This window comes from Eulemur rufifrons, chromosome 19 (assembly GCF_041146395.1).
Source record: "Eulemur rufifrons isolate Redbay chromosome 19, OSU_ERuf_1, whole genome shotgun sequence".
NCBI lineage: Eukaryota > Metazoa > Chordata > Mammalia > Primates > Lemuridae > Eulemur > Eulemur rufifrons.
In genome coordinates this window covers 26468438-26496193 of record NC_091001.1, presented here as the reverse complement: position 1 = coordinate 26496193, position 27756 = coordinate 26468438, and the positions used below count along the sequence as shown (strand labels likewise).

General features: G+C 40.3%; 1 protein-coding gene across 1 annotated transcript in view; it reads right to left on the bottom strand.

Annotated features, from left to right (window-relative positions):
- The window catches only part of FAM184B (family with sequence similarity 184 member B), a 117332-nt gene extending 101231 nt beyond the window's left edge, over positions 1-16101 (bottom strand). Inside the window, exon 1 of the mRNA XM_069494395.1 lies at positions 15955-16101. Within this exon, the coding sequence (XP_069350496.1) occupies positions 15955-16101 (147 nt within the window). The remainder of the gene's footprint in view (positions 1-15954) is intronic.
- Positions 16102-27756: the final 11655 nt, after the last annotated feature.

Below are 27756 nucleotides of genomic sequence, written 5' to 3'. Positions count from 1 at the left end.
TTTCAATGCTTAACTTAATCACATGCTCTTTTCAAATGAGGTTGCATTTATAGGTTCCAGGGATTTGAGACGGATATCTTTTGGGGGGCCGTTTTTTTGGTCTTCCCCACCTAGTATCCAGACAAGACAGCATCTGCCAAGTGCACAATTAGTATAAAGGAACACCTCGTTTTCTCATGCGTTGCTTTATTGTGCTTTGCAGATAGTGTGTTTTCCACAAATTGAAGGTTTGTGGCAACCCTGCATCAAGCTAGTGTATCAGTGTCATTTTTCTAACAGTATGAGTTCACTTCATATCTCTGTGTCACATTTTGATAATTTTTGCAATATTTCAAACTTTTAAATTATTATTATGTCTGCTATAGTGATCTGTAATCAGTGATCTTTGATGTTACTATTGTAATTGTTTCTGGGCTCCACAAACCGCAGCCATATATAACGGCGAACTGAATCTATAAATATTGTGTGTGTTCTGACTGCTCCACTGACCAGCTGTTCCCCCATCTCTCTCTCTCTCCTCAGGCCTCCCTATTCCCTAAGACACAACAATATTGAAATTAGGTCAGTTAATAACCCTACAATGGCCTCTCAGTGTTCAAGTGAAAGGAAGAGTCCAGCATCTCTCACTTTAAATCAAAAGCTAAAAAAGAATAATAAAAATAAATTAAAGCTAGCAATGATTAAGATTAGTGAGGAAGGCATGTCAAAAGCCAACCTAGGCTAAAAGCTAGGCCTCTTGTGGCAAAGAGTTAGGCAAGTTATGAATGGAAAGGAAAAGTTCTTGAAGGAAACTAAAAGTGCTAGTCTGTGAACACATGAATGATAAGAAAGCAAAACAGCTTTATTGCTGATATTGAGAAAGTTTTAGTGATTTGGGTAGAAGATCAAACCAACCACAACATTCCCTTAGGCCAGAGTCTAATCCAGAGCAAGGCCCTAACTCTCTTCAATTCTATGAAGGCTGAGAGAGGTGAGGAGGCTGCAGAAGAAAATTGGAAGCTAGCAGAGATTGGTTCATGAGGTTTAGAAAAAGAAGCTGTCTCCTAACATAAGAGTGCAAGGCTAGGCAGCAAGTGCTGATGGAGGAGCTGCAGCAAGTTATCCAGAAGATCTAGCTAAGACCATTGATGAAGGTGGCTACACTAAACAACAGATTTTCAATGTAGATGAAACAGCCTTCTATTGGAAGAAGATGCCATCTAGGACTTTTATAGCTTGAGAGGGGAAGTCAATGCCTGGCTTCAAAGCTTCAAAGGACAGGCTGACTCTCTTGTTAGGGGCTAATGCAGCTGGTGACTTCAGGTGGAAGCCAATGCTCATTTACTATTCTGAATATCCTAGGGCTATTTATTTATTATTTTAAGTCTGGGTCTCACTATGTTGCCCAGGCTATACCCTGCTTCCTAGGGCTCTTTAGAATTATGCTAAATCTACCTGTGCTCTATAAATGGTACAACAAAGCCTGGATGAAGCACACCTGTTTACAGTATGGTTTACTGAATATTTTAAGCCCACTGTTGAGACCTACTGCTCAGAGAAACAGATTCCTTTCAAAATATTACTGTTCATTGACAATGCACCTGGTCGCCCAAGAGCTCTGATGGAGATGTATAAGGAGATGAATGTTGTTTTCATGCCTGCTCACACAACATCCATTCTGCAGCCCATGGATCAAGGAGGAGTAATTTCTTTTCTTTTCTTTTTTTTTTTTTGAGACAGAGTCTCACTCTGTTGCCTGGGCTAGAGTGCCGTGGCATCTGCCTAGCTCACAGCAACCTCAAGTTCCTGGGCTCAAGCAATCCTCCTGCCTCAGCCTCCCGAGTAGCTGGGACTACAGGCATGTGCCACCATGCCCGGCTAATTTTTCTATATATATATTTTTTAGCTGTCCATATAATTTCTTTCTATTTTTAGTAGAGACGGGGTCTCGCTATTGCTCAGGCTTGTCTCGAACTGCTGAGCTCAAACAATCCGCCCGCCTCGGCCTCCCAGAGTGCTAGGATTACAGGCATGAGCCACCTCGCCCTGCCAAGGAGGAGTAATTTCAACTTTTAAGTTTTATCATTTAAGAAATACATTTCCTAAGGCTAAAGCTGCCATAAATAGTGATTCCTCTGATGGGTAAGGGCAAAGTACATTAAAAACATTCTGGAAAAGATTCATCATTCTAGGTGCCATTAAAAACATTCACAATTCATGGGAGGGGTCAAAATATCTACAATAACATAAGTTTGGAAGAAGTTGATTCCAATCCTCATGAATGGCTTTGAGGGGCTCAAGACTTCAGTGGAGGAAGTATCTGCAGATGTGGTGGAAATAGCAAGAGAACTAGAATTAGTAGTGGAACCTGAAGATGTGACTGAGTTGCTGTACCTCATCATAAAACTTTAACGGATGAGAAATTGTTTGTTATGGATGAGCAAAGAAAATGGTTTCTTGAGATGAAATCTACTCCTGGTGAAGATGCCATGAACAGTGTTGACATGACAACAAAGGAGTCGGAAAGTTACACAAACTGAGTTGATAAAGCAAAGGAAGGATTTGAGAGGACTGACTCCAATTTTGAAAGAATTTCTACTGTGGGTAAAATGCTATCAAATAGAATCACATGCTACAGAGAAATCTTTCATGAAAGGAACAGCCGATTGATTTGGCAAACTTCATTGTTATCTTATTTCAAGAGATTGTCACAGCCACCCCAGCCTTCAGCAGCCACCATCCTCATCGGTCAGTAGCCTTCAACATTGAGGCAAAAGATTAAGACTTGCTGAAGGCTCAAATGATCGCTATCATTTTTTAGCGATAAAGTATTTTTTAATTAAGGTATGTACATTTTGTAGCTATGCTATTGCACACTTAATAAACTGCAGTATAGTGTAAACATAACTTTTATATGCACTGGGAAACCAAAAAAATTTGTGTGACTCACTTTATTGCCATATTTGCTTTACTGCAGTGGTTTGGAACCAGCCCTGCAATATCTTCAAGGAATGCTTGTAAAAAACTGGGCTTGTATTTGAACAAAATGAGAGCCTGAAGTTCAAGGGGTAAAGCTATATAACGGTGGCCAATCAGGATTCAGCAGGCAGGGGCATATCTTTTTAGGAAAACCTAAAAATATTCGTTCTGCCTCAGAAGATGGAGAACACCACTATTCCTGATGACATCAAAGATTCACAAGTAAATCTTTCTGCTTCATATCCTCAATGTTCCACAGCTAAGAAAAAAGCTTCCCCAGGAGATCAGGGACAATGTCTTGTCCCTGACAGCACTGCTGGTGCGCTATTGGTTCTGCCGGACTGCCGAGCTGTAAGAGAGGCACTGGTTTCTCTGATACCGTGAGCAACCTGGGAGCATTTTCCAGATATATCCTCTTTCCCTAGAGGCTCAGAATATAGTGAGTAACTTCAAACAGGCCCATTAAACAGTCAGAATGTGAAATGACAGCCTGGGCTGTGATTGTGTCAATGTAGTTTGAAAGTAATTCTGCCATTCTCTCTGGAACTGTAAGTGTTGCACCCATGGAACTTTTCCAGTGTTTGGATTGTGAGAGAAGAGAGTTATGATAAATGCTTTTTAAAATGGCTGGCTGGGCACGGTGGCTCATGACTGTAATCACAGCACTTTGGGAGACCCAGGCAGGAAGATAGCTTGAAGTCAGGAGTTCGAGACCAGCCGGGGCAACATAGCAAGACCCTGTCTCTACAAAAAAATAGCTGGGTATGGTGTTTTGTACCTGCAGTCCCAGCTACTCCCAAGACTGAGGCAGGAGGATCACTTCATCCCTGGAGTTTGAGGTTGCAATGAGCTATGATCGTGCCACTGCACTCTAGCCTGGGCCAGAGTGAGACCCTATCACCCTGTCTCAAAAAAAAAAAAAAAAGGCAAGCACTGTAGTTAACACGTCAGGACCTCAGCACATCTTGTCCATTAACTTGTTTTTCAGCACTATTTCTCTCTCTAGGCTGCTCTCTTCCAATCTTCCTGATATTCTTTCTTAAAAATCTACCTGCAACAAAAGTGAGTTCTGCTCATAGGGATTTACCTCAAGGAAATAATCTAGCAAGTATGCAGGGATATAATCATAAAAGAAGGTCCAGCACAATACTCATTATAAAAATGGCAAACAGAAATCGATCAAAATTGTCAACAATGAGAGACTATCTCAAGAAAACTTCCATGATCTCTCATATTGTTCAAAGTTTTCACAGTTCTTGCTAGGTAGCATATCAAAATTGTAATTGAATTTTTGTAAACAAACAATAGAAGCTCTTTCATCCAGTTTCCATTCAACCAACATGTGGATAAACTGATTCTATTCAGCCCTTCTGTGCTCACACTGCCACCTGTTTATGTCAGTTGTATTTGTTATTGTAATTATGTAATCTAACACCATGGTAAGTCAATTACATACGAATGTGAAAAGACAGTTCTTGTTCCTACGAAAACTGGGTTGAATGCTTTGGAAAAACTCGATAAAGGCAAGTTACTAAAAAAACCAAAAACAAAAACAAAAATCCTAGTACCAAATTAGGTGTGCCAGAGAAGTGAAAAAGACTGGGAAACAAGTTTTAATGCTTTAGAAGGATTCTGAACTTATATTGTTTTTTTTTTGACATCTGCTTTAGATTCTTTTACTCCACTTGAAAGACACCATAATGGGAAAAAATACTGATGGTCATGGGTAACGTGACCTTACCTTTGAGTCAGGCTGGAACGGTCCCTGTCTATCCCTGTCGTTTCACTGCCCTGTCTGGTTTAGTTCCCCCTTTCATTCTCAGAAGTGTCCCAGTTTGGATGCTAAATTAAAAGATCACCCTAACTACTGGGTGCAGTTTTTACAAGACTAATAAAGTGGAGTGTCAATCAATAGGCCATTCCCAAAGAATTAACACTAAGGCTTATGCTAAAAGATTAGTGAATGAATGTTCATTTACATAGGTTTTTTGTTTTATTTTGTTTTTTTGAGACAGAGTCTCGCTCTGTTGCCCCTGGGAGAGGGCAGTGTCCTCATCATAACTCACTGCAGCCTCAAACTCCTGGGCTCATTTTCACGTTTTAAATTAGGAGTCCTCAAACTTTTTCTACAAAGGACCAGGTAGTAATTATTTTAGGCTTTGGTCAGTCTCTGTCATAGCTATTCAAATCTGGTATTTTAACATAAAAGCTACTCTAGGAATCTGTAAAAAAAAATAGGCATGTCTGTGCCCCGATAAAACTTTATTTGTAGACACTAAATTTGAATTACATATAATTTCCATGTGTCACAAAATATTCTTTTGATTTTTTTTCAAGTTTTTAAAAATGTAAAAATCATTTTTGACTTGCAAGTCATACAAAAAGGGCAATGGGCCAGATTTAGCCTGTGGACCATAGTTTGTGGGCCCTATTTTAAAGTTTTAAAATATGTGACGTATGTGTTAGGCTTTTTTCTTTTATGGTTTTCAGTTTTCAATTATTCAAAAGTGACATTGAATACGAGGGCTTCTATTGTATTGGTTCACACTCTTTCTACTTCTCTTGCCTATAAGGTCCATGAGATAAGGGGTTTTACCTGATACAAAACAGGTGCTCAGTAAATGTTTCTTAAATGAATGAAGCTAAATTATGCAATCTCCATACAATGGAGTTCTAACATAACCATTACAAATTATGGCTCAGTGGCTCAGGCTTGTAATCCCAGCACTTTGGGAGGCCAAGGCAGGATTGCTTGAGGCCAGGAATTCCACACTGCAGTGAGCCAATGCACTCCTGCCTGGGTGACAAAGCTAGTCCCTGTCTCAAAAAAAAAAAAAAAAAAAAAAAGTACATTGAAGAGTTCAAAATTTATTGCAAAGGGCGGGTAAAAAACCAGGTTATACAATATTTATATATAAAATACATGTCTCTGGTTTGCAGGGGAAATCATCTAGTAGGATAGGTATAAATGTTAATAGTTATTATACCACTATACTCATTATAGGTTTGGGTGCTTTCAAATTTTTCTCTTGGCTGGGCATGGTGGCTCATGCCTGTAATCCTAGCACTCTGGGAGGCCAAGGGGGGAGGATCACTTGAGGTGAGAAGTTTGAGACCAGCCTGAGCAAGAGTGAGACCCCATCTCTACTAAAAATAGAAAAAATTAGCCGAGCATGGTGGTGCATGCCTATAGTCCCAGTTACTTGGGAGGCTGAGGCAGAAGGATTGCTTAGAGCCCAGGAGTTGGAGGTTGCAGTGAGCTACAATGACGCCACTGCACTCTACCTAGGATGACAGAGTGAGACTCTGTTTCCAAAAGAAAACAAAAAACAAACAAACAAAAAAAGGAAACTGAATACTCCTCCTCACAACCCCCTTTTTAAAAAAAAAATTAAAGAAAAAAAAAAAACCTTTTTCTTTTTGCTTATCAGTATTTTTGATTTTCCTAAAATGGGTATGTTTTCTGTATGTGATTGATTTCTCATTGTTGTTTTTTGTTTTGCCTTATAATTCTGGTTCTCTGAAGGAATTTGCATCTGACCAAATGTATCAAGTTTGAACAGACCCTGTCTCTGTGGTCAGGGGTTGGAAATGACTAAGCCAGACATTAGCTTGGAAGCAAATGGTGGACGACTACTTGTCAGAGCTGGACAGTTTGCCACTGCACTCAAAAAAACTTGAGAAGAGATGCTAGTGCCTCTTGAGTTCTAGCCTTATGTGGGCCAGAACCTTGAATGGGGCCTCCCCACTCTCCCATAAGATGATCATAGGCCGTGGTTAAAATTTGAAGGAGGTCTAGGAAGAGTTTCGTTCATTTAGTCCATCAGCAAATACTTGCTAGGCACCTATTTTACCAGGCCCTGTTCCAGATATAGGAGAGAACAAAGCAGACAGAAAGCCCTGCCCTTGGGCATTAAACGGATAAAGGAAAAAACGGAAATGGCAGATGGAGCTGAGGAGCCTGGAAGAGAGGGGCGGGGCAGCAGCATTAGTCTGGGGAGACACCTGAGCCCAGTCAGCAGTGCCAGGATTCAGCAGAAGGGACCAAGAGTACAAAGGCTCTAAGAGGGAGAAACCTGGCACATTTGAAGGCCTAAGAGAAGGCTGGTGTGGCAGAGAGGATGACATCGAGAGGCAGAGAGGAGCCATGTGACCATGATAAAGAATTTATTATAGGTGAGCAAATTTTACTCCAAGTGAAATTGGAATTAAAATTTCACCCCAAGGGAAGTCATGGGTGGGTTTTAAATGGAAGAGTGACAGGCTCTGATTTACACTCAGAAAAATTCTCACCACTACGTGAGGGGGCCAGAGGGGACCACAAGGCCCGTCAGGAGGCCGCAGGAGTTGAGGCCAGAGGTGAGGGTGGCTTGCACTCGGGTGGAAGCGAGAGTGGAGAATGAAGGTGGACTGATGGTTGGTTGTTTATGAGGTAAAGTCACCAGAACTAGATTTAAACAGGAAATAGACATGATTCAGTTTGTTTTAACAGATTTACTGATATGTAATTCTTATACCAGGCAATTCATCCATGAAGCATACAATTCAATGACTTTCAGTATATTCAGAGCTATGGAGCTCTCACCACAACCAACTTTAGAGTATTCTTACTACCCCCAAAAGAAACCACGCATCCCTTAGCCACTACCCTCTACTGTACTTTGTACCACATCTCATTTATCTATTTCTCAGTTGATGAACATTTAGTTTGTTTCCACATTATGAATAACGTTTCGTGTACAAATTTTTGTGTGGACATGTTTTTATTTCTCTTGGGTATACACCTAGGAGTAGAATTGCTGGACCATATGACAACTCTGTTTAACCATTTGAGGAACTGCCAAACTATTTTCCAAAGTGGTTGCACCATATTATATTCCCACCAGTGGTGTGTATGAGGGTTTGATTCAGTTATAAGATCACTCTGAGTGGAGAAAGGATTGGAGGAAGGCTGGGGGGAAGTGGAGAGACAGAATGGTTATGCAAAAGTCCAGGCATTTTAGTAGAGTTCAAGGACATTCAACTTTAAGTGCACTTCATATTTATGGTATGATGCAAAGATCAGAGAGAGAAATCTCTTTTACACCATGAATTATATCGTTCAATTAAAAAGATTCAAACAGAGAGGGCTTGTTAAAACAGATCTGCAGTTTTTAAATCTAGAGTCCTAAAGCAAACTGGTATGGAACTACTTAAATGTCTGCCCCCAAACAAGCTCCTGCAAGCGAGAGGATATTTTCAGAAAAGCAAGGGGCGTCAGTGGATGCAATAAAACTTCCATACCTTTAAGCCACGAAAACACAGGGCTCAAGTGACAGCCTGTTGCTGAGGACTCCTGTGGCAACAGGCGTCACTCCCACGGCCTTGCAGCACTGCCCTGGCCTCTCAGTCCAGGGCCAGAGAAGGGCTGGCCTTGTTCCAGGTTACTGCTGTGACAACTGGGCAGCAGTTCCTCTGGCCCAGAAAGCAAAGGGAAATGAACATCTGTCACGCTTAAGATCTGCCTGGCATCAGGTTGTAACCGATGCTCACTTAGATTCCTTATGCTGGTGAAGCCTCACAACAAATCACCAATGTGGAATTTCTCCCCCATTAGAGATGAGGACAAGTGGACCCTATGGATTGGGAGGTCAGAAAAGGCCTCTCTGAAGAGATGACATTTTAGCTAACACCAGCCATACAAGGATCGGGAGGAAGAACATTCCAAGTTAACCCCAAACTTGTTCGTTAGCTCTCCAGATGTCTTCATTTTTATTCTTATTTAAATTATATTCATTAGTATAAATAAGGGTAAGAAGTAGCCCTCTAGAAACAAATCAAATTGAAATTCGTTTCAAATATAACTTTGAGCAAAAATTATAATTCTTTTTCCTTAATATTTCTGATTTTATACTCAGGAACTATTCTCTATCACATCCCCCAATCCTATACCTACCATCTCCCATGCCCCACCCCCACATCCAATATCACTGTCTCTGCTAATGTGCCCTAATAGACCTTGGTAAGGTTCTGGGACATGTGGAGACAGTCCCCGTGGTCTGCCTGTGCCACTGTGCAAGAAAGGGTGACCTCCCGAACTTCCCATTGAAGGCTGCATCTACAGATAAGTTCCACACTGCCATTCAAAAGTTCCCACTCTTAGGTTAATATGCTTTGCCAAATGAAGGAATTAGTATTTACTACAACACTTTACCAAATTCCTCAAGACTGGACTCATGCTAAGATCTGTCTGCTTGGTCGTTAGGAAGGCCCAATAAGTAAAATCCCTCTCCCAGGAACTAACTGAAATACAAGACCAAGGCGTGAGGCTGTTTTGAGATCAAAATATCACCTTATTATCAATAAGATTAATATTGGAGATTGTGGCATATACCCACTGCCAAGCTGAATTCCTGATGCTTACCTATGCAGTCACCATGCTAGGCCAGGGCAGCTTTTTCCCCAGGACAGCATGTACCCCTGTAAAATTGATGGGTAGAGTAGAATGTGTGCTCACTAATTAGATATATATTCCCCACTGCATGGGAAAAAGGATGATTGGGAGACGCTATGGAAAAATAAGGATGAACAGGGGAGAAACCTCCGAACACTCGCCACCCACCACAACACACGCACAGCCAACACTAGATTCTGGATGTTCCTAGCTCTGTCAATATACATTAATGTGACATCAGGCAAAGAATCTGCCTCAGATTCTCCCTCTCTCAATAAGAGACGGTTCTTCCCTGTGGCTATGCCGAACTGCTGTGCATACAAAGGATAAGTTATGTCAAAGGCTTTGCAAAGTACACAAAACTAAGGAATCATATAGTATTACTAACATGCAGAAGTTGCAGACACTTGTTTCAGCCTTGGCTCTTGCAGGATCTTCTGATACGCTGGCAGAGATCCGAAACAAGGGTGACTGAGAGCGTCCCGTGTGGTTATTTTACTCCTTATACTTCGAGCTTGGCAGCTTCTGGTACTAAGAAGCCTGCTCATTTCCCCTTGGGTACATTTCCTCTAATTGCTCCAGAGGAGAGGCGCTGTCACGGGTACCTGCTTTCCCCGTGTGGGATCTGGGGTTCCGGAGAGTCAGCCGTCAGGTCGAGAGATGGTTCACAGAGATGAGCTCAAACTCCCCCCCTCATTTTCTTATTTTAATATATTAATAAAAGGGTCTTCATTAAGACTTGTATTTGGGGTGAGACATTCTATCCCTCCTTGAAAGTTGGAGCTGGGGAACCCCTAGGTAGAAGGAATTCCAATTCTTCTGGGGATGAGGTTGTGCAGAGAGCTGCAAAATGAAAAATCAGCTGGAGATTGCTCGGAGGGTGCAAAACCAGAGGGAGGTGGACAGGCACAGGGACAGGGCTGGGCAAACCTGCCTGATGTCTTCAAGACCAAAAGCTTCCTAAAGGCTTTAATGGGGAATGGATTTGGAACCCCCTGCTCTCCCAGTTAACTCCTCTGTGTGCACTTTACTATTTCAACCTTCAATCGCACCAAATCAGTGGTTCTCAATTCTGTTGAAAGGCTTTGAAAAAAATACCAATGCTTGTCACCATTCTTTCCTCTCCTTATAAGACGGGGCCTGCGCCCTCAAATGCTTTTTGGTTTGTTTGTTTTTGAGACAGGGTCGCGCTCTGTCACCAATGCTGGAGTGCAGTGGCCTCATCATAGCTCACTGCAACCTCGAACTCCTGGGCTCAAGCAATCCTCCTGCCTCAGCCTCCTGAGTAGCTGGGACTACAGGCACGTGCCACCACATCCGGCTAATTTTTCTATTTTTTGTAGAGATGAGGTCCTGCTCTTGCTCAGACTGGTCTCCAACTCCTGCCCTCAAGTGATCCTGCCTCGGCCTCTCAGAGTGCTAGGATTACAGGCATGAGCCACTGCACCCGGCCATGGTTTGTTTGTTTTTAGCTTTTTATTTAGAAATAATCTCAACTTAGGAAACAATTGACAGAAAAAGATTAGTACAAAGAATATTCACATATCCTTTACTCAGAATTACCTATTTTTGAAACATTTTGTCCCATTTATCATTTATTCAATTTCTATATTTTATTTTCTACATTTTATTATAAAATAAAATGCTTTGAGAGTAAGGCATCATGTTTCCTTAAAAGGAAGATACGCTTCAATGTGCATTTCCTAAGAATAAGGATGTTTTCTTGCATAGCTATAGTATAACTGTCAACTCCAGTAAACTTAACATTGAGACAAATACTTTTATCTTCTTTCTCTACCATCCGTATTCCAGTTTTGTCAATTGACCCAATCATGTCCTTGTAGCAATTTTTCCCATCAGTATAGAATTCAGTCTAGGATCAGGCACTGCATTTAGTTGTCAAGTCTTTAACTGGAGTGTTTTTAAAAGCTCTCCAGGTGATTTAAAGTGCATCTTAGATTTTAGATCACCATGTAAATAAATATTTATTTACTAAACTACCACATATTGAGTGCCTGCCAGCTGTAGAGTATTATGAATAAAATTAGGAGTTTATTATTTTAAAGTCCATATTATACACAAATTAACTATAATATCAGAGGGATAAATATCATGAAAGATATTTTAACAAATCTGTGGGCAGAAACTTTAATTACATTTAACAAGGTTACCAGGAAACTGCTGGAGAAACAGGTAAATAAGAAAAAGTAATTAGTGTACAATTAATAATTAACACATTATTAATCACAAAAGTGAGGCTTTTCAAAGGTTTTTCTTGGAGGAGGTGGGACTTAAATGATAAGCAGGATTCAACTTTTAGAGATGAAGACACTTCAGGAGTGGAAACCACAAGAGGAAAAATAGATGAGTGTGTAGTGGAGTAAGGAAAGAGGTGTTCACTGCGATTTGAGAACTGAGTGGCTGGGGAAGTATTAGGGGATTTTGCTGAAGAAGTAGGCTGAAGGACGTAAGATGGTACAGCCACTTTGCAAAACAACTTGGCAGTTTCTTAAAGAGTTAAACATAAATTTACCACACAACCTAACGATTCCACTCCTGGGTATCTACTCAAGAGCACACAAAAACTTGCACAACAATGTAACGTTCATAGCAGCATTATTCACAATAGCCAAAAAGTGTAAACCCAAATGTCCATCAGCTGAGGAACAGATAAACAAAACACGGTATACACACACAGTGAAATAAATAAGTGAGCAAGAAGAAAAAATGAATTAATGGTATGTGCTACAACATGGATGAACCTCAAAAATACGAAGCTAAGATTTAGCAACTAAGTAAAACATCAGATGGAAAGGATCATGCACTGTATGATTTCATATATGGACAATTTAAAGAGACGGGAAATAGATTAATGGTTGCCTTGGGCTAGGGGTGAGAACAGGGACTGACTACAAATGGGCACAAGGGAGAATTTCTTCAGGGTGATGGAAATGTCCTAAAACTGGATGACTCTGTAAATTCACTAAAAAATGTTGAATTACACACTTAAAACAGGTGAATTTTATGATATGTAAATTATACCTCAATAAAGCTATAAAATCAATCAAAAAATTACTAATCAAAATCAGGCAGAAAGTAAACAGGAATAGCAATCTTAGAAAGGAGAAATATAATTACTGAAATTCTAAAAACTTAATAAATGGGAAAAAACTCTGGACCAGACAAACTATTTATAGGATTGGCAAATCAGAAGACAGGATTAAGGCACTTATTAGGATGCAACACAGAGACAAAAACAAATTTTTTGAAATATCATTTCAGGATATACATGGAGAGGCTTTCTCACCCACCTAATGGCAGTTCAGAAAAGAGAATGGAAGTAAAGGCCTGGAAGCAGTATTTCAAGAGAAAAATCACTAATAATTTTCCAGAATTAAAGAAAGAGCACGAGTCCTCAATAGAGAGTACTCTCCTACTTTTGCAAAGGATATAAACTGACACCAAGACAGTTCTAGTGAAACTGGTGAACATCAAAAATAAACAAAACAAAACAAAACAAATCTGGAGTGCTATCAAGGAGAAAAGGCAGATTATCTGCAAATGAAGGAAAATTAGATTGGCAATAGAATTTTGAACCAGCAACAATTACAAGAGTACTAGAAGATAAGGGAGTATCATCATCAATGTGCTGCTCACTAGAATTTTATACCCAAATAAATTATCATACAACAGCAAAATATTTGAAAATAAAGATATTTTCAAAGATACAAAGATTCCCTTCCCCACCAAGACCTCTACAGAAAGAACTATTAAAGGATGGACTTCAGCCAGAAGAAAAGTGAACCCAAAAGGAATGTTTTGGATTCAAGAAAAAAAAAAGTGAGCAGAGAAATTGATAAAATGTCAGTAAATTTAATTAACATTTAACTATAAAAGCTATTTTTAAATTTAAAAAGTTAAATAAAACTCTAGGCAGCAATACCAAGATGGGAAAGGAGAGGGCTGTTAAATAGGAAAAGCATGCAAAACTCTTTTGTGGGATGACACAATTACATGATAACTTTGTTAGAAAAAATTATAGTTAAGTATGTATGTTGAAAAATAAAAGACAATTCCAAGAAGAATAGAAATAAAACCAAACGCTCTCAAGCCAGCAATGGCATTTAAATCACTTTACTAATCCAATAGGAGGCAGAAATGAAGGAAAAAGAAGCAAGGAGAAAGAATGGCAATTGAGGCCAGGCACAGTGGCTCACGCCCGTAATCCTAGCATTCTGGGAGGCCGAGGCAGGAGGACCACTCAAGGTCAGGAGTTCGAGACCAGCCTGAGCAAGAGTGAGACCCTGTCTCTACTAAAAATAGAAAGAAATTATCTGGACAACTAAAAATATATATAGAAAAAATTAGCCAGGCATGGTGGCACATGCCTGTTGTCCCAGCTACTCGGGAGGCTGAGGCAGGAGGATTGCTTGAGCCCGGGAGTTTGAGGTTCCCATGAGCTAGGCTGACGCCACGGCACTGTAGCCTGGGCAACAGAGTGAGACTCTGTCTCAAAAAAAAAAAAGAATGGCAATTGAAAAACACATGATATAATGGAAGAATAAGCCCAAATATATTAGTGATCACAATAAATGCCCATGGGTTAAATTCACCTATCAGAGACACAACTAAAATAAAGTGCATAGAAAGATTAAATATGAAGATATGAAAAATAATGTGACATATAAATAGTAGCCAAAAGAAGGGTTGCATATCAATAACAAAAATTTCTAATTTAAGCAATTAGCATGGAAAATGGTAAAGATAGGCACTACAAAGTAAGAATCAACCATGATTTCCAAGGCAGAATATACTTTAAAAAATACTGCCTAATATGTGCCAGGGATCATGTCTGCCTCCTATACTGCTGTATCTTCAGTGCTTGGCACATCATAGGTGTGCCACAAATATTATTGAATGGAATGATCACCATATTATAGATAGAAATGATCTGTTTATGTGTTTGTCATACCACAAGGACAGGGGCCATGTCTTACTAATTTTAATGCCACCAATATTCAGCATAGTCTCTGGCACATAGTAAACACTCTATAAATTCATGCTGAATTCAAGGATCATCTCTTCTATAAAATCTCCCCTAACTATTCCTGCCCATACTGATTTATCCTTTGTTTCTACTTTTATAGCATTCATAATCTGAAAAACCCAATTTAGTAACTGATGATACAGTAAAATCTTGTACTTTTCCCTCAGTATTTCAAACCTTGTTTTTTCCAAAAATATTTTAGATTCCTTGAAGATACAGAAAATGCCTACTGTGCCAAGTGCCTTTCCAGATACTTGAATAAATAGGTTTTTTGGCCGATGTCACTAGATGAATGCAGGTTAGATCAATAGTGCCCCCTGTACATGCCAAGGCCTCAAGGGGTTATATCGATTCGCTTTTTTCAGCCCTTGCCTGAAGAGATCACTGTTTGGAGACAGACTCATGTGCAAAGAACGTGGAGAAGTTAATGGGAGGAGTGGAAGAAGGCAGCTAGTGTTCGATTCCAAGCCTCTGTGCCTTATTTCTTCTGGCAAAATATGGGGGAAATGCCCGTGATCCCACCAAAAAGTGGGTGTGGGAAGTGACAGGGAGATAGTGAGGAAAGACAGCATGCTCCTTACACTACCGGACAGAACCCAGACCTGACCTTCACTGGCAGGCACGGTATCAGGAGTTTATTGTAAGACCAAAAGGAAACTCCAAGGCAAATGGCAAAATTCATCCACTTGAAATCCTGCATAGAAGACAGGGAGGGATGTTCTTCATCTACACTCAAGGCACAGGAGGGGGGATCTATGACGAGCTTCCAATTGAGAAGCTGCAGAGGGTTAACAAAGAGCACTGGTGGCATCTTGCTGGTCTTCTTGAAAAAGGCACAGTCTGAGGAGGTTCACTCAGGGCCCTGTGATGAGGCAGGGAGGTGGGCTGGCTGACCTCCCAAGGTCCTTTCTAATCCTATAATTATATGGCGAATCGTGCTTTCCCCCATTTATGCTGCTACACAGCCCTGCACCCGGTTCGATAGTAAGTCCCCTGGGCTGCCTTCCAGGTTTAGTACGGTGCCACGCAAGCTGCTGACACTCGACAAATGACTCAAATATTTGTTGAATGAAGGAATAAATGTATCAAGTGTTTAAATAGAGCCCACATGACCTCCCCAGCTGTAAAGTACGGCAGTTGAATGAAATCCCAACATTTTAGGCTCGATCACTTGAGCAAAGCTGGCAAAAGAAAACACACACACACACACACACACACACACGCACGCACACACGCACTCGATTCACATTCCCACCTTGGGAAAAGCACAGACCACCTGCTCAGCAAGCAGGTTGCGGGGGAGTTTCCTTAGCAAGGATCCTCTCTGCTTGCTTTAGAATGGTGCCTCCAGAAGGTCAAGTCACCCAGATTTAGGACAGCTTCCCTTCCTCGTTGGCCTCTGAGACAAAGTTTCTCTTCGGATTCGGCCCGAACCTCCCGGGGTGCGTCCGCACTCCCTCCGTGGCTCGGGGCGCCCCGTGCACGCGGCTCCCCGGCCCGCAGCGCCCCACCTTACCTTGGTGAGCTGAGCGATCTTCTTGCACATTTTCACGTGCATCTCGGGATCACAGTCCATTCTCCAGCCGGCGCCACCGCGGGCTTCGGCTCTGGAGCCAGGGCAAGTCCCGGGCGGGTGGATTTTGCTGTTGAGAGCAGAAGCCATCGCTAAAACGCGCCCAGCACTCAAAGGCTCTCGCTAGTGTTCTCCTTGGTCTCCGTGTGCACGTGCGTGCGCGCGCGGGCGTGTGAGGGTTTGGGCTTTCTCGGAGAGGTGGCACTGCAGTCCCGCAGCCAACACCGCCGCGCGGCCCCTGCTTCCCGCAGATCTCCGCCTCCCGGGCCCACCCGCACGCCGACCCTCCCTCCTCTCACGCGGGCTCACTGGCTCGCTGGCTCCACGGGCACCCGCACCCTGCAGCGAGGCGCGGGCGCCCCGCACGTGCCGCTGGCGGTCGGCGCGCTGATCCCCAGCCAGTGCGGGTTTCGACTGCAAGAGGAGAGCTTCCGCGGCTAGGAGCCACCAGCCTTGAGGGGTTTGGGCTGGGCGGGCGCGGCGTTCTTGGACACGTGGATGGCGCAGGGCTCCGGACTCGGTGGCAACCGACCCTGCCCGAGCTGGGCATCCCAGGACAAGAAGGAGGAAGATCCTCCTGCGAGAGACAGGTCACCATGCCCCGCAGCTCCGTAGTCTCCGAGCTCCGAGCTGAGGGAGGAGGTGGGGGTCGGGATGCTAAGAGAGGAGCGGGGAGGTGAGGGCGAGCCACCGGGACGCTAGGAGGTGTGGGGTTCAGGGCGCATAGTGTGGGCCAGAGCCCGAGCGGCAGGGGCGCACGGCGGGGCTGGGGGTGGGAGCCCTCCTTCCCGGATCTTGGGTAGGAGCCCGGACGTTGCGGGAGGATTGCCCGAGATCCCGGAACAAAGGGGAGAAGCCAAGGGTATGGCAGGGGAACCGGTGACCGAAATCTGAGACGAGACAGCGCGGAACATTAAAGTGCGGGAAGCGGTAGGAACGCAGAGAAAAAGTCACCAGAGAGGTAGAAAGGACGGTGGCAGGTGTGGGAAAGGAGGAAGCAAAGAGGAATGGAGGAGTAATTGAGTAATAACAGATGGAGCTGAAAATCTAAGTAAACCGAGCTCAGTGAAATTGAAATGACTCGTCTAAATCCACACTGCTGGTCTTGGGTCAACTGGAGCCTTCAGAATCCTGTCAAGTTTTCAGATTCTGAGCTGGTGCCTGCATAGTTTGTTTGGTGAGGGAAGGGTTAGCAAGCCAATTGTGGCTTGCTTTCTCTGGTTTCAAACAGTGGGCTTTAAAGGCAAGTGATGGCACCCTGATCAGATTTTCCCCAAGCGTCAATAATAGCATTATGATACTAAGCAATGTTCATCTTACAAATAGCATTTTTTTTTTTTTTTTTTTTGAGCCAGAATCTGTCACCCTGGGTAGAGTGCAGTGGCGTCGTCATAGCTCACTGCAACCTCCTGGGCTCAAATGATCCTCTTGCCTCAGCTTCCCAAGTAGCTGAGAGTACAGGCCCAGGAGGCCCAGCTAATTTTTCTATTTTTAGTAGAGATGGGGAGGGGGTGTCTCGCTCTTGCTCAGGCTGGTCTCGAACTCCTGAGCTCAAGTGATCTTCCCGCCTTGGTTTCCCAGAGTGCTAGGATTACAGGCGGGAGCCACCAAGCCCGGCCCAAACTGCCTTTTACCAAGAGTTTTAATAATCACCATAAACAAAAGCATGCTTCAGAGGGTCTCAGAAACCACAGTCCCACCTCTTATACTGAAGGTATCAATACATTTTTATAGATGAAGAAAATTGACTCAGAAAATTTGTACCAAGTTAGGCAATTACAAATAGCAGAGTTGTTTCTGAAACTGAGATATTCCTATTCTAGATTTCTTATTTCCCTCCTCCTACTACATTACACTGCGTAAGAATGGCCAACCTGGGTTTTTGGTTTCTAGTTTATTATCTTAGGTTTCCTCTCCAGGACAACCACCCTTCCCCCAGTTCCTTTAGAAAACAGAATGTCTGAATCAGAATTACCACTAAGAGATTCTTGGGCTCTATCCTAGACCCCCTGAGTCAAAATCTCTTAATTCCAAATTGTATATTTAGAGTATTTTCTGCAGGATCTTAATATATACTAAATTTTACAGGAATTCAACCACTGTGTAAACTAGAGGAAAATTAGCCTTTTTAGTCCAGAACTTTACCAAAAGTTGCTCACCATTTTGGAAAATCACATTAATGGTCATGTGGCTCATGGTATTCGGTTGTCAACACATTTATAACTACCACATTCGCAGTGAGCCTACTTATACATGAAAGCATCTGAATACTACATTATGTCATAAAGTTAATCATGCTAGAGGATTTATGTATTGAAACACAGTCATCCCTTGGTATCCATAGGGGATTGGTTCCAGGGCCCTCTTGGATACCAAAATCTAATGATGTTCTAGTCCCTTATGTTAAATGGTGTAGTTACATATAACCTATGCACATCCTCCTGTGTACTTAAAATCATCTCTAGATTATTCATAATACTTAATACAATGTAAATGCTCTGTAAATCGTTATACTGTATTTTTTTGGGGGGGGGGAATAATGTCAAGAAAAAAACTGTACATGTTCAGCACAGAGGCAAACATCCATTTTTTTCCCCCAAATATTTTTGATCTGTGGTTGGTTGAATCCAAGGATGTGGAACCCACAGTAAGGAGAACCAACTATACATATTATTTAATTATAATTACTTTGCTTTCATTTCTCCTTTATATTACTGTCAGAAATTATGCTGATTTAAAAAATGTGTGTAAATAAAGTATATTATCTATGAATTTCAAGATAGTAATATGGATGTTATAAAAAAGGTGATATTAGGTCTGAATAGAATTGAGAACCATTGTTCTAAGATGATCTTATATGCACTAAAGTTTAGTAAAACTACAGTCTAGCCTCAAGTTTTAGTTATTTAAAAATGATTTTATTAGGTCCAGGGGTCAAAACCTTTTACAGTAGGATATATTATACTTTCAACTTTATAATGGAAGACAGTGGGAAAATCAGTTTCCCTTATCAGCTTTGTGGGACCACAGCTGCTGTAATCAAGGTAGCCAACCTGCTTGGAAAGAGTCCTCTGCAGCTTCTAGGACTTTCCAGCACTGTGCTTAATAAGTCCATTTACACTATCAGGAATTAAATAGAGGGAAGAGGAGAATTAAGTACTTTATCAAATGTGGGGTGGAAGAACATTTATTAGATCACTAATGTGATCTTGGCACTGTGGTAGGCCCTTTGCACACATTCTTAACCTCCTCTAATATACTTATTATCATCCTTATTCTACGGATTAGGAAACTGCAGCTAAGGCAGGCTAAGTACCCCATTGTAAATAGCTAGTAAATGGATCTGGGTCTATCTGACTTCAAAGGCAATATTCTTTCCAGAGCACAATGCTGGCAATCTGGAAATTTTAAAACCATAATTGACTGTCTTTTCTTTAGATTATAAATATAATCTCCTTAGAGTACCCCTCCCAAACAATCTCACCCTTACTACAAAAAATTGAGTAGAAGAAAGCAAAAGTACCCCAATTCCCACACTCAGAGAAAATTACTTTTAATATTTTGGAGCAGATCCTTCTAGACATTTCTCTGTACACGCATAGAAAATCCTACATACTTATATTTTAAAACACAGATACTGTGCATGTTTTAGAATCCTATTCACTCAATATAAAGTGACATATTTTTGCCAATAAAGATCTATATTCCCATCTTTAGCAACCAGTATTCCATTATGTACCATAATATATTTACTCTATCCTCTATCGGACAACTCTTTTATTTTTTTTCTATTTTAAGCAAAAATGTTTCATGTATGTTTGTAATATATGATTGCCATGTTACGAGAATATTATGTTCTAGAGGACAGGGAAAAAGAATATATGAAACTCTTGTTAAGCATAATGGGCAAACAAGTAGCTTGTGAAACAGGCAGAATTCTTAAGATGTATTAACTATCGATTGTATACTATAAGACATGACAAAGAGAATAAATGGAATATATGTAAGAAAGCATGGACCAAACAAGAATATTACTAATGGACAGAACACGATGGGAAAGGCCAAGTTGTCAGGGACAGATGATGCCATCTTTAGGCTGATAGTTATGCCATCCCTAAAATGGCCATTCATCAGTGACAGCCATTGTGTTCCCATGTATGTTCCGCTCAGATTAAACACAGATTAAAAACATGGCTATCAGAGGCCACTAGCCAGGCATACTTGCCCCTGCACATTTCTGACAGAGTAAGCATGTGCTGGCTCTAAGCAGTGCTGAGCCTTTCTTTTCAATTTCAGTTGTGTTCCTCACAACCAAATTATCAGAGGTGAAGGCTGATGTCCCAGACAGGACCTAACACTGGGTAACACAGGTTCTTGTAATTTGGTCCTCTCACCTCTCTTGGACCCTATCCTAAATGTGTTAACCTTCACTCTATCTTTCCAACTCAACTTCTTTTTGTTTAACAGTGATAAACCATGTGATTTGAGCACCTTAATTTGGGCTGTGAGGTTTCCTGTTCACTTCTGGGATCGCTTGCCTGATAGTGTATTTGAAGGTTACCAGTTGCACCAAGGTAATTTCCTACACGACATTGTTATCGTTTTACATGGGTTTTTGCACAGATGTGCAGGTATTTCTGCAGAAATACTCCCCTTACACCAGCTGTCCCCAACCTTTTTGGCACCAGGGATCGGTTTCACGGAAGACAATTTTTCCACAGACCAGGATGGGGTGGGTTGGGGGGATGGCTTCGGGATGATTCAATCGCATTACGTTTATTGTGCAGTCAAACTTCTCTGCTAATGATAATCAATATTTGCAGCTGCTCCCTAGTGCTACCATCACCACCTCAGCTCCAGCTAAGATCAGGCATTAGATTCCCATAACCAGTATGCAACCTAGATCCCTCCCATGTGCAGTTTACAGTAGAGTTGGTGCTCCTATGAGAATCTAATGCCACCACTGATCTGACAGGAAGTGGAGCTCAGGCGGTGACGCAAGCAATGGGGAGTGGCTGTAAATACAGATGAAGCTTTGTTCACCTGCTGCTCACCTCCTGGTGTGCGGCCCAGTTCCTCGTAGGCCATGGACTGGTACCTGGTACTGGTGCATGGCCCGGGGCTTGGGGACTGCAGCCCCACACCATTTGTTTGATTACTAATAGAACTGAACACCTTTCCACAAACTGATCAGTCATTGTTATTAATCCTTTTGTGCATTGTTTTGGCTCTTTTTTCCTGATTACAAAGAGCTCTTCCTTTGTAGGAGGCTCCAGCAAACGTTTTCCTCAGTGATTTTTTCGTCCTTTCTTATGTTCTATAAATATTTTGGATTTTTATGTAGGCAAATCTATTGATCTTTTCCTTTATAATTTTTGGCTTTTGCCTAATGCTTAGAAAGGCCTTCCCCAGTTCAGATTATGAAAAAATGCAATCCATAGTTTTTCCTAGCATGTTCATGACTTCATTTTTCAAATGTTTATATTTTTTATCTACCTAGGATTTATGTTTATATATGGAATGAGATTAAAATCCAGATTTATGGTTTTCCAGATGGCTGAATAGTTGTCCCAACAAGTATTGAATAGTTCATCTTTACCACACTGATAATCTAAGTGCCTCCTTTGGTGATTCTTTAATTTAAAATTTATTTATTTATTTTTTAGGGACTAGGTCTCACTTTTTTGCACAGGCTAGAGTGCAGTGGCACAGTCATAGCTCACTGCAGCTTTGAACTCCTGGGGTCAAGTGAGCCTTCTGCTAGGTAATTTCTTTAGTAGAAATTTCCTTAGGTAAATTTACTTAGGCTAAAGCTTTTATTTGGTCATTTTCTTTCCTCATCAGTTAAGTAGTATGGTAACTCTACTGTTGTTACTATTACTCCTGATATACTTCTACTACTCACCTACAAACAAGACCACATTCTTGAGCATTTCACTTAACCCCTTTATCTAGAAGTCTCCTGTCCCTACTCTGCCTGATTCATTCCTACTCATCTTTCAGACCTTAGCCTGAATGTCACTTCCTCAGGGAGGCTGTCCCTGCAGTTGCAGATCAGTTTGCATGTTGCTAAAATATATTCTCATGGCTCTGCACTTCTGTGTACCACCTATGTCATATTTTATTTTTAAAAGATTAAGTTTTCTGTCAAATATCCCCTTTTTGAGTGAAGAATGCAAGAATTCACAGCTTAAATTGGCACCATGCTTTCTCTGTAATCCTAACACACATTACCTAGTATCAGGGTTTCACTAAAGGTAGCCTACTATCATCAGGTTTTTCATCTCATCTCCCAGGGAGGAAAATAAAAACAAAAACCTCTTGTCACACAGTGGCAACGTCTGCACTGAGATTTCAGTATATCATCATAACCCATGGAATGTCACATTTTGGAATAAAATGTTTTGTGGCAAAATTATAGTCAGATTATATTAAATATTAATATGATCATTACGAGCTCTATAAATTGTTTTGGAAACACCTCATGGGCAATATGAATCTGGGAACTCTAGCTTTGGTAGTCATTTTTTTTTTTTTTTTTTTAGCTTCCTATCTTAAAATTGTGTTAGTGGTAACAAAGGTATAGACCACAAGGATAAAATAAGAGTTGAACACATGGGCTAAGAGCAGTTAATGGCATAAGAAGCCTTTCCAATACTAGAGATGCAACCAATTTGCAAAGTACATTTGACTTCGTTTTACAGTAAACAGGGAGGAATGAATCTGGCAGCTCAAAATTGTTGTCTTTCTGGTCTTTTTCTAAAATTCTCAGAAATAAAACTCTCCAACACTCAAAAAAGGAATGGAATTGAAACTTTCTAATTCCATTTATTACATAGCAGCAGAGTGCTCTGTACTCAATGGAAACTCAAATGTTTTTAATGGAATTAAACATTGGTGATGTGGCTGATCTGTGATCTATGGCTGAATATTGCAATGTAGCTGTTTGTCAATTTCTCTTTTTGGAATTGACCACTGCTTTATTTTATTTTATTATTTTATTTTAATCTATAGTGTCTGTGCAAAGTAAATACAAGTATGATCCAGACAATTTATTTATATGGGGTTAGAAATTCTCAAATTTTGGTAAACATAAAAATTATCCAGAATTTGATAAAAATGAGTACTTCTACCTCCCCCCTTCAAAAATTTTGACTCCCTAGGTCTGGGGTAAGGCATTTTAAACAATCACTTCAGTGATGTTATTGCAGATGCTACCAGACACAACTTTGAGAATTGCTTTAGTGGCCCAATCAAGCCTTGCCAGTTCCCTGTCTTCTTAGTTTGTAATGTTCTTCTCTTCATCCTCTCTCCTATTCAAGTCCCATCAGCTTTCAAGTCTCAGCTCAAATTGCACCTCTGAGGTAGACCTGGCCTGCCTACTCTAGTCAGAAATGCTCTCTCTGAGTTCCCATAGCAGTTATTTGATGAAACTTTTGGACTATTATATATTATTAACATCATTATGATACAGTATTATAACATTTTAAATGAAGCAACATAATTGTGGCAAAATAATAATATACATGCTTTGCCCTAGAGGCAACCAATTCTATATATAAATGAGTATTTTAAATATGTATATATTATTTTCTGACCCATTTTATACTTACTACCGCACTGAATGAGGAAGGACACCATACCCCCTCCATATTCCTCAGCCTTATTTGCTCAGAATTTCACTAGTAACCACTTATTATTACAACTATAATAATATTATGGCTCATGGTCCAAAGAGTGATCACAATTATTCCTTCCTGATACAACTCCCCTCTCCCCCCACCTTTTGTCACTAACTGCTAGGGATATACTGTTGTTTGTGTTGGCCTAAATATTCAGCAAAAAACTGCTTTTAGGCATTGGTTTTGGCCTTTAGGAGGCTAAATAGCTAACTGCCTCCTTCAATATCATTTTTGTATCCCTGAAATTGTACCTGATCAATAATGATGATTTTGTTTTCAGATAAACATCATATCTAGTCAGATTAACAACATCTGCAATATTGACAAGGTAAATATATTAGTTAAGGTAATGATAACAGCTAAAAAAATAGCCCCCACATTTCAATAGCTTAGCATGGTAAATTTACTTTTTGCTCACATTAAAGTCTGAGTTACTCATCTTTGGATTTACTTCCTGTCAAAAATAAATCAAAGATCAGCTCTTTTTATGTTGTGGCTCCACCATACCCTAGTGATCTATATCCAACCAGCAAAAGGCAAAAAAGAACATGGAGAAGGAATACTCTTTCTAAAACACTTTGGCCTTGAAGTGACACAACAATTCTGTTATTCCATTGCCAAAAACTGATTACAAGCATTATCTAGATGTAAGGGGGTCTGGGCAATATAATTCCTGGCTGGGTAGAAGTTTCTCTCTCTCTCTCTTTTTGTTTTTTGAGACAGGGTCTTGCTCTGTTGCTCCTGCTAGAGTGCCCTGGGGTCATCACAGCTCACTGCAACTTCAAATTCCTGGGCTCAAGTGATCCTCCTGCCTCAGCTTCCCAAGTAATTAGGACTACAGGCACATGCCACCATACCTGGCTAATTTTTCTATTTTTTGTAGAGACAGGGATTTGCTATGTTGCTCAGGCTGGTCTTGAACTCCTGGCCTCAAATGATCCTTCTGTCTTGGCCTCCTAAACACTAGGATTATAGGCGTGAGCCACTACACCTGGCCTGGGTAGCAATTTTTCAGAATAACTTTACACAATGAAAATGGAGCACACATTTTTGATGGACATATACTTACCTACTGCAAGTAATTCAGACTTGTTGATATCTGAATATTCAATTTTAAATAAAGGTAAACATTCTGGATATAAATTGATGTGAAAAAAACCTCACTAAAATGTAAGCTTTATGAAAGCAGGAATTTTTGTCTGTTTTGTTTATAGCTAAAGTTTCTCCACTTAGAATAGTACTTGCTACTGTGTAGGTGCTAAACAAATATTTGTTGAATGACTAACTGAATGAATATGCTATCAACCAGCCAAAACACTAATGTGTATGTATTGTAAAAGTAAACTGCTACAAATAATTAATGATTGTGAAACTGTTGAAGTTTCGGTATAGAAACAGATATTGAGAACTTTCTGGTAGTTGAATAACAAGAAAATAGATGGATAATAAGAACATTACCTAGACAACATGTAAAAGACTACTTCAAATGTATAAAAGCATTTAAATAATAATACATGGCAGTATAATAGAGATTCAATTACTTATTCTAGTAGTTATAGAATTGGTGTTTAACATTCAAAATTTTAAACAAAATAAGTGTTAAGACCTATATTCAGTATTTAGTTATCGTATGCCTTCAAATACTTAACTTCTAGAAAAAAGTCCAATTTCGGAATTCTTCAGTCTTTTGGGTATAAATTAAAAACAGAATGTCAACTTTGCTACCCCAAATTTCATGAAAAGGACAAATTCCAAAGATATATAAACCACATGTGTGATAAATCACCTTTAACACATTAACTGCCATTTGAGTTGTATTTAACTCACGCTAGTTTTGAGCCTGGGGCCCGAAGCATATATAACTCGCATGTCTCTTTACCTTGGGAGTTGTGTGGTGCACCAGGCAACTCACGCTGCCATGCAATAGCATAAATGTTAAGTGATGGGTGTTGGCAAAACCCAGCAGTTGGTTTGTGAAAATCTTACTGATGTTCTTACTGTTACAATTAATATTGACAATTTAATTCTGAAAATGTGGATTAAATGAATAGAAGTCAATAAATTTTGTTTTTCTATTTATGTTTACCTTTAAATTAAAACACTAACCATAATAGAAAAAAAACCTGATAAACTGGGTTTCATAAAAATTAAAAATATACCATTAAGAAAGTAAAAGGCAAGGTATAGAATGGCAGAAGATGTTCATAATACATATCTCTGAAAAACACCTTCTATACAGTATATATGAAGAACTCATACAAATCAATAAGGAAAAGATACTCTAATTTACTAGTGGGCAAAAGTCTTCAATAAGTACTTTCAAAAGAGGTATCTGAATGGCCAATAAACGTATAAAAAGGTGCTCAACATCATTAATCATGGAAATAAACGTAAATTAAAAAGCCACACTGAGGCTGGGCGCGGTGGCTCACACCTGTAATCCTAGCACTCTGGGAGGCTGAGACTGGTGGATCGTTCGAGCTCAGGAGTTCGAGACCAACCTGAGCAAGAGCAAGACCCCGTCTCTACTAAAAATACAAAGAAATTACATGGACAACTAAAACTATACATAGAAAAATTAGCAGGGCATGTTGGCTCATGCCTGTAGTCTCAGCTACTTGGGAGGCTGAGGCAGGAGGATTGCTTGAGCCCAGGAGTTTGAAGTTGCTGTGAGCTAGGCTGATGCCATGGCACTCTAGCCTGGGCAACAGAGTGAGACTCTGTCTCAAAAAAAAAAAAAAGAAAAAAAAGGCCACACTGAGATACCATTAGACAACCACCAGAATGGGTAATATTAAACTGATAATAACAAGTGTTTGTAAAGATACAGAGTAACTGGAACTTTCATACATTGCTGGTACAAGTGTAAAATGAAACAATCACTTTGGGAAGTGTTTGGCAGTTTTACTAAAACTAAACAAACATATACCTATCCTATGACACAGTAATTGACTCGGGTATATACTCAAGAGGAATGAGTGCACATATCCACAAAAACACAGAATGTTAATTGCAGCTTTATTTGTAGTACCCCAAAATTGGAAAGAACTCAAATGTCAACAACAGGCAAAAGAATAAATGAATTATGGCATACTCATATAATGGAATAGTCTACAGCAATTTAAAAAATTAACAAGTACTTTGATGAAAGAAGCTAGGCATAAAACTATACATACTGTATGGTCCCATTCACATGAAGTTTGAGAACACGCAAAACTAACTGATCTTCGTAGAAGAGTAGTTATTTCTGGAGGAGGTATAGACTGTGATGAAAGGGTATTAGGGAATCAGAAATTTTTAGTACTTTGATCTGAGTGTATACATCTTGATATGACCTTGATATGAATGTATACATATGTAAAAAATCATCAAGAAGTACACTTATGATTAGTGCATTTTATGTATTTTACAGTTTGTGTATTATTCCTTACTTAGAAAAAAGAGATAGACAAATTGGCCTGACATGGTTTACTCAACAGATTTGATAACAGAGAGAAAACATATCAGCATATGTATCACTTGCAATTAAATAAAAATTTACTCTGAGATTATATAATAAAAATAAAGCATAGAAAAAACCCTGAACCATAACTTGTTGAGCCTAAGAATACTGATTTATAGAAATGCCCCCTGTATTTTTAGAGACAGATTTGATTTCAGAAGTCAAGCAAGGCTTTGCCTTAAAAGAAAATGTAAATGTGTTAGTTCGCGTATCAAAAGCTGCCTCGCCTCAGGAGGGCGGCTCAGTGGTCAGTAGCAGGTGCTTTCCAAGGCGACACTGCAATCTGGTTTACGACTCTCACCTGTTTTGAAAGACAAAGCAGGTCTTGCCTAGAGCCATAGGTTGCCAGAGCTGATAAACAAAGACAGACCTCCCGGGGAGGAGAGCTGATTATGAAATATGCTGACAGCTGATTAAACAGATATGTTGCCCGAGCTGGGCCCAGACGAACTATGTGTTTAAAGTAAATAAAATAAGGCACAGCTCATGTTGACTTCTAAAATCTCTGTTCTAACTCAAAACAGCCAGAGCCATGATGTCTCTGTTTTTGCTGAAGTAGTA